Source organism: Solanum tuberosum, unplaced genomic scaffold (assembly GCF_000226075.1).
Source record: "Solanum tuberosum cultivar DM 1-3 516 R44 unplaced genomic scaffold, SolTub_3.0 scf00120, whole genome shotgun sequence".
Taxonomy (NCBI): domain Eukaryota; kingdom Viridiplantae; phylum Streptophyta; class Magnoliopsida; order Solanales; family Solanaceae; genus Solanum; species Solanum tuberosum.
The window spans coordinates 23,601-33,662 of NW_006239047.1; the positions used below are offsets into that span (position 1 = coordinate 23,601).

At 35.5% G+C, this 10,062-nt stretch overlaps 2 protein-coding genes across 2 annotated transcripts; one reads left to right on the forward strand and one right to left on the reverse strand.

Annotated features, from left to right (window-relative positions):
* Window positions 1-470: 470 nt before the first annotated feature.
* Window positions 471-6,246, forward strand: LOC102586499 (thioredoxin-like protein YLS8). Its single transcript, XM_006350296.2, has 2 exons — window positions 471-676; window positions 5,731-6,246. The coding sequence occupies exons 1-2, from the start codon at window positions 557-559 to the stop codon at window positions 6,037-6,039; spliced, it is 429 nt and encodes a 142-aa protein (XP_006350358.1). The 5' UTR covers window positions 471-556; the 3' UTR covers window positions 6,040-6,246.
* A 488-nt stretch (window positions 6,247-6,734) lies between these two features.
* Window positions 6,735-8,975, reverse strand: LOC102586830 (uncharacterized). Its single transcript, XM_006350297.2, has 4 exons — window positions 8,528-8,975; window positions 7,784-8,040; window positions 7,506-7,680; window positions 6,735-7,433 (listed from the first exon to the last, which is right to left on the reverse strand). Exons 1-4 carry the CDS (start codon window positions 8,966-8,968, stop codon window positions 6,831-6,833), a joined length of 1,476 nt encoding a protein of 491 aa, XP_006350359.1. The 5' UTR covers window positions 8,969-8,975; the 3' UTR covers window positions 6,735-6,830.
* Between the last annotated feature and the right edge of the window lie 1,087 nt (window positions 8,976-10,062).

Sequence of the window (10,062 nt, forward strand, 5' to 3'; positions counted from 1 at the left end):
AAAAAATATGAAAATGACTTTATGCTGAATTTTTAGGTTCATATTTTTCCTATTTTCATTAGTCAATTACTCATTTTCAGGATTTATCAATTTTTTTTTGTTGAAAACGGGTCGGGTAGTTTATTTAAAAGGGGGTATATCTAAACCTTTTCGAATAGTTTAGGGGTATATTTGACCCTTTTCCCTTTAATATAAATGTCACGTGGTAATGTAAAAATGACGTACAATTCCATTTGGCATTTAATGCCCATAAGGGCATATCTAGACGAAAAGTTGGACGGCGAGGGCATGAGTGAACCAAACTTTAAACGGGGTATATCTAGACCTTTTTAAATAGTTTAGAAGCATATTTGACCCTTTTCCCAAAATAAATAAATAAATTAGGAGCGGACAGTTAAATAGGATGGGGTACAATTTTTATTTTTATTTTAAAAAAATAATATCAATATTTTTTGGCGAATGAGTGGGTGGTTTGGGAGAGGGTGAAGAATGAAGTAGGTTTTTCAAATTAATTAATAATAAGTGAGAAAACCCTTGGTTTGGTGGACTCAGAAAGATGTCGTACTTGTTGCCTCACCTTCACTCAGGATGGGCCGTCGATCAAGCCATTCTCGCTGAAGAGGAACGCCTTGTCATTATCCGCTTCGGCCATGACTGGGACGAAACTTGTATGCAGGTATTCATGCCCCTAATCTCGAATTTTTGATGGGTTCTTAAGTTTGTTAGGAAAACCCTAGTTTTTCTATATTCTCGATTATTCTAGTTTTAACCATAGAACCTGTTTGATTGAGGTGAACCATCCAAGTTTTGTTCTTGCGAATTTTGTTTGATTAATTTCTTAGGATAGTCAATTAGTTGTGATATTTCTGTAATGTTTATTGATATTCCAATTTAGATATAGAATTGTATTTATTAACGAATAACGTTGCAATTGCATAACACAATTACAAACATAATGAACATTTGCAGAATACCGAGAAACAGGCTAAGGATATGAGGTTTTTCTTCATTGAACATGGACAATAATCTGGAATATGACTTCGCCTGGTATTTACGATAGATAGCTAAATTGGACAGCTGGAATATTCCATGTCCTTTCCTCGTAAACCCTCTCAAAAAACCCCATGTGGGTCTCTAGTGCTTCTACAACTATATATGAGTTTAGTTAACCAAAGAAACTTTTGGAGACTAAAATAACTAGTTGAAAGACATCTAATTAACCCGAGACTGTAAACCTGATTGCAAATCTACCCAAAATTGCTGCATTCCATCCCCTTAGGAGACGTTGTTCTCAAGGTTGGAAATGAATCGAACAGTGATAATCAATTTCCTCCCAATCAGTAAATTTACTCATTGCGTCTGCAAATGTTATTGTTCTTAAGTCCATCTAATGTTATTAAGAGTTGTAATAGCTCAAAATATAAGTTGGGTAATATGGGTCCTATTCGGGTTGTGCTAATTCCATATGAATCATTACTGAGAAGCATGTGCCCATTGCTCCTGCAATGGCTCAAGTATTGGTGTTTTCTGCCACTTGAACATATGAGAAATGTCACAACTAAATACAACCATCTAAGAAGAAACCCCAGGGCGGAGAGGACTATTGCTTTATGACATTGAATATTGACATCAAATGCTTCTACTCTCGGTTGAAGGACAAGAATGCTCATCTCTCAGCCTTTGTTTTCCAAGCCAAGGCTAATAGCTGCAGTAACCTTATTGCTGTAATTTCTAATTAAGGTGAAGACATCTTCCGGAAAAAAGGTTAAGATAAAGATAGCTGTAACATCTACGGTGTCTTGATGTCCTTGAGTAAAAGTGCCCCTTTTACTAGCTCCAATCTTTGAAAAAGTAAAACTAGCTGGATAGATATAACATACACAATGCTCCTACTATCAGCTTTCTATCCTTAAAATGATATGACTTTTCCCAAACCATGTTCCTGTGGATTACTCTAGCTAGACTGATTCCTTCTTTCCCACTACCAAAGGTACTAGGGGAATCAAAAGCACTTGACCCTTTCCAACTTTCATTTTGGTCTGATATTTTTCACTACTCTGTGGTTTGATCCACTGGCTGACGCCATAATGATCCTCCTGCAACTTATTTACCCCCCTTAAAGAAACATTTCTTTTTATTCCAAGTAGTGCAAAGTGCAGTGGCATACACAAAATATTTTGTAAGCGTTGTTGAGATTTAGTGAAAGTGGACAAAACAATTTTATGAGGAAGCTTCATATAGCCAACATATGCTACGTATGCTTGTTCAACCCATAATCTATCAACCACTTGTTTCTTCATTGCATTGACTGAGCCATGCCAGGCTCCTTGAGAGAAGCTTTTGTGTGTTGGAGTTCCTAGAAAATTGGGATGTCCATCGAAAAGATTTGGTCTTTGGTTCCTGCTTGTATCCTGTGGTGTTAATGGATAGAGAGGAACAAAGGGTGTTTTGATGGCATCTCAACTCCCATTTCCTCTCTTAAGACTATTTGTTTGATTAGTCTTTTAGTTGGGTAAAACCACTCCTCTGTAATTACTGTTGAATCTTTCCTAGAATTTATCAGTTCCATAGATTTATGTTGAAAGTTGTGATAGCTTTTGTTTGCCTTACTGAGAGCTGATAATCTCTTTGTAATGCTTGCGTCTTCTTGATGCTTTTTCTTAATGGTATCCTTCTTATTTCATCAAAGAGAAAATTGTTATAACATCATATTAACAGCATAACTATTCAAATCATATTAGTAAAACATAAATTGTATAAATCACTACAACTCTCCCTCGGTGAGTTTCATATTTTGAAATGTATTTATAATAGTCTCATTAGATATAGTGCTAAACACCTACGTTACCTTCTCAAAAAAAAAAAAATAGTACTAAATACTTATTTTTCTATATAAGCTCTCTCAACTCTTGCAATACTTCCCTCTACAAGTTTTCATATTTCTAAATGTATTTAAAACACTAAATAACCATTCAAAAACTCTTTGACTAATCTTTGTACTTCTAAATGTACTTATGGCACCAAATAACCACTCAAAAGCTTATCATTCATTTATTTTGTATATCATGCTTAAGTAACTTCATTGCCGAGAAAGCTCTCTCAACTGTACCAATTGCCAGTTGCAGAAGTATAACAAATTTCACAAGAAAACACAGGGATAAGTTCCATGCTTCTTTGTCACTACTAATTTCTTGATAAGATCACCAAGCCTCTTAATATTGATAAATCTTTTATCATGATCCCGATTCCCGCACAATAAAAAATTAATTAGATAAATGCCAAAAAAATACAGATAATTTATTTCACAACGAAAAATAATGGTTGTCCAAAAACAAATTAAACTAGAAATTAAGAAGAGAGTAAAAAAACTAGTAAGAGAACTTTAAAAAGTAGTGCATGCCCTCCTAGAATGAGTAATTTTTTTCCTAAGAGGTTTTAGTATCTTGGATTATCCTGTTTCAGATTGAGTCAAGTAATTTGCTGTCTAAGTCGTTATGCAAACAGTTTCTTGGTTGGCCGGTGTGCTTGACCCACCGTCTCTTCAAGATTGCTACTGGTTGAACCAGAAATTGATCATCTTTGCTCAGCACATATATACCTGTGTGCAATACAGGGTGCACTAGGGTCAGAAATTCAGTCCAATCTGTATGCCACCTTGCCCTATCCAGAACCTTGAAGGGCCATATAACTTAAACTTCAATTTTTTCCGGATCATTTGTATTTTCTTGATGTCGGACTATAAATTCTCACTCAGTTTTGTGGCATATCTGCATTAAATTACATTCTTTCTTGTGCTTTGCTTTTGATTGTCTTTCAGTAACTGCTGCATTTGTTGCCTCTGGGTTAAGAAATCCTTTGCTGCTGGTACATTAGCTTTTAATAAGGGTCCAATTGATATCTTGGGTGGTGACTGGTGAAGATCCATTCCATGTTTCAAATGGTGCACAATTCAAACAGTTATGGAAGTTTGAATTGTAACACTTCAGCTAAACCAAGCCATTGCTTCCACTGTTTGAGCCTATGATCTTCATGCATCTCAGATAGGTATCTGTAAATTCATTCACTGTCTAAGCCTGTCCATCTGATTGAGGGTGATAAGGTATGCTAACATAGTTGTGTTCCCAGTAACTTGAAATAATAATTCCTGCCAGCAGTTGCTCTAAATTATCCCATCTCTGTCAGAAAGGATGGTTTCAGGGATTTAATTTAGCTTCTGTACCCCTTCGTCAACCTTTCTACTATCACAAAATGAACCTCTTCCAAGGCTGGTGAAGAGGTAAGAGTTATAGAAGCCCTAGATAGGATATGTTTTCTTTCTTGCTTCTCTGATACACTTCTTCACGACAGCTACCTTGGGTTTCACATTTTCGTTAAAGTTATTTCAGGAGAAATGCTCCTAAATGTGCCTACATGACGTGATTACCCACCTACTGGTGGTTCATGCTTGAGTATTTGATGTCTTAATTCTCCTGTATTGCCAACATACATTTTTCCTTCTCTTCGTGGTACTACAGATTGTAAGCTAGATATGTCGCTTCTCTGAATCTGTGGTGTGAGCTATAAGTAATTAGGTCTGTACTCTGTACTCTGTTGCTCCTTCATAGCTGTGTTGAATCTTTTGAACCCATGTAGGACAATAACTTGTGGCCTGACACCCTTCAGGGTGGCCCAGTGGTTTGGGCTTGGGACTTCCATGTTGGAGGTCTCAAGTTCGAAACCCCTTGCTAGTGTAAGCAAGGGGTTTACCTTGTGGGTTGAGCTCGTCACACTGGGCTTGCCTAGTGCGGGTTACCTCTCCTGTGTGGTTTCCGAGCTATTGCATAGGAGCGGGGGTTTTACCCTGTGCTTACCCAAAGTGTAGCTGCTGCGGGTTTCCTTTGTCATTAAAAAAAGAAAAATAACTTGTGGCCTGTAACCCTCCAGTCTCTTTGTGCATAGCCTCATCCTCATTTCTCTTTGATAGTGGATCAACAACTCTATTTTCAGGTCCCTGTTATTTGGGTCTCATAATCCAGACTGCAGCTTAGTGAGCTATTTTCAGCTCGCTGTTATTTGGGTCTCATAATCCAGACCATGCAGCTTAGTGAGCCCTTTTTGTTAAATAAGCAGTAATGACCTTCTGTTCCACCCAATTCTGCAGGTAAGGTGATCACCTCTTATAGTGCAGATAGTGCCTCCACTTGTCTATAACATTCAGTGGTGTCATAAAATCTCTCATATCTAGATTTTCTCTGATGTCTAGGTGCTTGAGCTTGTTCAGAATGCTATTGGGCATCTTTTAATACAGCCCCCTACACCAGATTGACATGCATTAGTTTCCACCATGAAAACCTGATTAAAGTCAGGTACTGCCGGAACTAGTGCATTAGTCATTTCCTGTCCAGTTTAATTGGATGTGGATTGTTTTTTCTGCTGTTAATTCTTTGTGTTCTCCATTTCAGTAGCTTCTCACATCGGCTTTTAGTGATATCTTCCCAGACCTCTCTTTTATCAGCAGCTGTTTTTTAGTTGGTTGGGGCAATATGGGCATACTTGATGTTTTTAATTGATGCATTACTTTGCAGTAACTTAACATCATTTAGCTGCTCTCTTCTCCTGAGGAGGGTTCACAGTGGCATATTGATTCTTTCACTTCCTCTTTTTTTTTCCCTTATCATATTTCCATGCTGTAAAATTTGTAAAAATCTCTTATGTTGTTTTATCTGGTTTGTATTTCTTCTGGCATTTCAGATGGACGAGGTGCTGGCTTCAGTTGCAGATACATTAAAGAATTTTGCTGTGATATACCTGGTGGACATAACAGAGGTCCCTGATTTTAACACGATGTATGAGTTGTACGATCCATCAACTATCATGTTCTTCTTCAGGAACAAGCACATCATGATTGATCTTGGCACAGGAAACAATAACAAGATCAACTGGGCACTCAAAGATAAACAGGAGTTCATTGATATTGTTGAGACAGTGTATCGCGGTGCACGAAAGGGTCGTGGTCTAGTTATTGCACCAAAAGATTACTCTACCAAGTATCGTTACTGAGTGTATGTTGATATTGTATTTTGTTTGTGGAATATGCTGCACTTTATGACTGAACTGTAACATACGGTTGCTAAGTGGTTTCCATTAGACCGATTCTGTTGCTTTCAAGATCCAAGTGTACAATAACTTTCCATTGTTGCAAGTGGAAAGACTAAACTCTTTGTGAAACCATGTTATGATCTATCTATTATATTGACCTTTCTGTAATTGTGGTTTCCGCTTCAGAATGCTAATTAGGGAAAATATTTAACTGTTTAGGTAGCTATTATTCTCTATACAATTTACTTATTTCAATTAATTCTACCAATGCTATAGAGAATAGCATTTCCCATCCCCAGTTCCAATAATGGGATGGTTGGATCCTTTGTTAATGCAATGGAGGAACCATTCATTAGCTTGGTGTTTTTAAGATAAAATAATTTTTAAATACTTTTCTAGTGTTTTGAGTTAAATAAAAATGTGATTTTAGGCTAAAATTTCAAAATAAGCTACAGGTCATGAGTTAAAATTCCTTGTGACTTTTAACTTTAAGTCAAAAGCTATAAGTCCATTCAAATGGGCTCTTAATTTAGTGTGCATGTGTGTGTGGTTGACCACATTTTGTGTCATCCGTTTGGTTTGATAACAAGATATGCTGGGATTAGATATGTTGTTTTTTGAGAGAGATTAGGACAAGAACTGATTAGATTATACAATAACTTTTAAAAATTGATTGGACCATATAATAATTTAAACTTTACATTTTATGTTACAAGATTTATTTATACGTTCATCTTCCGGAATGAAATTTCTCACAATTTTCTGTCCTGGTTAAACAAACTATGAATCGTCCCCGTGAGTTCCACTAGTGCCATACCAATCATATACCATGTAACACCTGCCAGAATGACCTTGAGCCATGGGCTGTTGACAATGTCTAATGCTAGAGAACCACCAATATGATCGTTGAGTCTAACAGTCGTTTCTTCTCCAAGTTTTATCCAAACTATAATTGCTGCTGCTGTTGCTGTTGTGAATGGCACTACCCCGAGCCAGGGACTACCTTGATGTTTCTCCTTAGGTGAGAAAGCTTCATCATAGAATTCCACCGGTAATTTGGGGAAGGAATCAACTTCATCTACTACCAAACTAGTGTCTGTTGGTACCGCAAGTTCAGGAGTTGATGGAGACCAATACTCATCGTTGCTACTTTGATTAACTGTTGATTTTTTGACTTGTTTCATAGCTTCTACAACATGTCTGAGCTTCTTAACATCGGGTTCAATTAGCCTTCTCCTAACTGGTACCAAAGCATGGATGGCTTCTGCAGCTCCTCCAATTGGTGATTGCCAGTAGAATAAATTTGACATTGCTCGGATTGCTTGAAATGCTGATATTCGTGCCTCTTCTGAAGCCTGAAAGATAGTAACAGTTGTAAATTGCTTTGTTTGCATAAAAAAAAGAAGAAGAACAATTGTTAGGTTTACCTTAGGATTGGTTTTGTTGAAGGCACCTTGATATCTGCTCTGAAATTTGTCTAGATCATCAAATATATTGGAGGTGCGAGCACCAACTGTATTGCCAGCGCCAATTCTAACATTGCCTCGGGGCTTCTTGGACATTAGGAATTCAAGTGCAGCCAAATTTGACCTCTCAACAACTCTATGAAAATTTTCACATGTAAGAAAGAAAGAAAGAAAGAAAGAATTCAGAATAATATTATGAATTACGATAGTAGTATATATATATATATAGTATGTCTTACGAGATGCAATCAACTGGACATGCATCTATAGCTTCTTGAATTTTGGATTCTGTATCAGCCCATTGAGCAACAACTCTGGCTCTTCCATACAAACATTCAACAGCAAATGTATTTTCAGCCAACAAAGCACATTTTAAGCAGCCTACACACTTTACTTCATCAACAAACACAGCTCTTTCTTCATTATCTTCACCACACCATGCCGAATACAAAGGTTTTCCTGTGTACCCCTTTAAATCTGCTATTTTTGTCACTTCCTGCATCATACACAGACATCAAAAAGAGAAACATATATATCAACTCTTGCCTTTTATTTTTTATGTCTCCCCTTCCTAGACGCTAATTAAAGCATGCTTCATGTAAGAGCAGTACAAATGCTGATTGCTGTACAAGAAGTTAAAAAATATTTTTTGATTAATTGATATATACTAGCTAATTTGTTAATCTATATCATACATTAATTGAGTCTTCTCGACATTTTAGACTCATATTTTTATGTTTCCCCTTCCTAGACTCTAATTAAGAGCATGCTTCATTTGATACTAGCTAATTAGCTATCTATATCGTACATTAATTGAGTCTTCTCGACATTTTAGACCCGGGTTAAACATAGACGTTTTACCAACTCAAATATAAATGATCTAATGCATTAACATATGGATTAAATGCATCTCTTATCTCCATGGAATAACAGTGATTTCTGTAAAAGGTGCACAATACAACAAGGGAAGTATATGGACTGACCTTATCATAAGCCATACGTGCAACAGGATCAGAAAGAAGAGCATAAGCTTGATTGAGTATAATAGCCATTTCATGTCCAGATGGTCCGGCGATATCCGGGTGGCATCGCTTCTGAAGCGTCCTATAGGCTAGCTTAATCTGTGCCTGGTTAGATGAACTTTCAACTCCAAAAAGATCATACAGGTCAAAATCAGTGATTGAACTACTATTAGCTCTGCATATGACAGAAGTATTTTTGTTATGGGATTTCCATGAACTTGGAAAATGAGCTCTTTGATTTAGAAATTTGTTTATGCTTTTTGTGGGAATGGTTTGTATGGGCAGAGTAGAAGAATGCATTTTTTCCACAGGAAAATGTGGTGAAAAAGGGTAAGGCCTTCTTCCTTTTAAGTTTGGGGGCAGATATTTCTTTTGTGTGGAAGATATTTGCATATTGCACATCACAAGAGTTCGAAAAGTTTAAATTTGCTTCCAAAGTACTAGACTTTATAGACATAAAACTTTTATATATGAAAAAGAAAAAAAAAGAATTCCCCTAGTTTTAATTCAATTATGTCTTTCTTTTTAATATTATTTATTTTGTATTTTAGTAACTTTTAATTTTAACATATTGTTATTTTATCCTTTAACGATCTCCTTTGTAGGAATGTTATGATATGATTAAGGCAAAAAGATAGAACTATTTTTCGATATATATTATTATTCACCCCTTTAGTTTAGATCATAAAATCTATTTAAAATAAATAAATTATATTCTTAAATTTTGTATTCAACCAAACTAATAATCTTATCTTATCTTATACATATATATAAAAGAAAAACTCAGGGCCGCTTACGTGGCACGTTATGTTGGTTTAATATATCATAAATACAATAAATTACAGTTGAAAATAAAATAACTAAAATAAATAAAAAAGTATTCAGGCTAAGACGTGAATATCTCGCTCTCTTTAAGTAGATTAAAACCCACTATGACATATCTTACATTGATATAGTAGTATATCTTTTGACTTGTCCCCTTCAGGACACAACAACCCAACAATATTGTACAACTCAAACAACTCCGGATTAATTGAAGATCCAAAACTCAACCAAAAGAATACACTCCTTCAACATATATTACTTTCTTTTGTATAGTGAATTAGTCGAAGACTTAGAATATTTTTCGCTCAACTCTCTCTTTCACTTAATCTCAAAACAATATAGTACACCTCATCTTTTTCACTCTATGTTTTCCTTGTATATTTCTCTTATTCTCAAAACAAAGTAAAATCATCACTATTTACAGGTCCTTGCAATTAGGGTTGTTCCTGGTTATGCTTAAAAAAACAAATCAAACCGCAATCAGAACCAAATCGATTAAAAAATTGATATTTGATTTGGTTTGGTTAGGTTTGGTTTAAATTTTTAAAATCGATACTATTTTGTTTGGTTTTACTAAAAACAAACCACAAAAATAATCAAATCAAACCGAGAAATTAAATATATAAATTTTATAATTATTTATATATTATTCGTAAATAAAATACAAATAT

Excerpts from the sequence above, each read along its gene's own strand:
- LOC102586499 (XM_006350296.2), top strand. The coding sequence starts at position 557 with ATGTCGTACTTGTTGCCTCACCTTCACTCAGGATGGGCCGTCGATCAA. Across the intron at positions 677-5,730 it reads GGGACGAAACTTGTATGCAG|ATGGACGAGGTGCTGGCTTC; the intron begins GTATTCATGCCC and ends CTGGCATTTCAG.
- LOC102586830 (XM_006350297.2), bottom strand. The coding sequence starts at position 8,968 with ATGTGCAATATGCAAATATCTTCCACACAAAAGAAATATCTGCCCCCA. Across the intron at positions 7,681-7,783 it reads TGTCCAGTTGATTGCATCTC|AGTTGTTGAGAGGTCAAATT; the intron begins GTAAGACATACT and ends AAATTTTCATAG. Across the intron at positions 7,434-7,505 it reads TCAACAAAACCAATCCTAAG|GCTTCAGAAGAGGCACGAAT; the intron begins GTAAACCTAACA and ends ACTATCTTTCAG.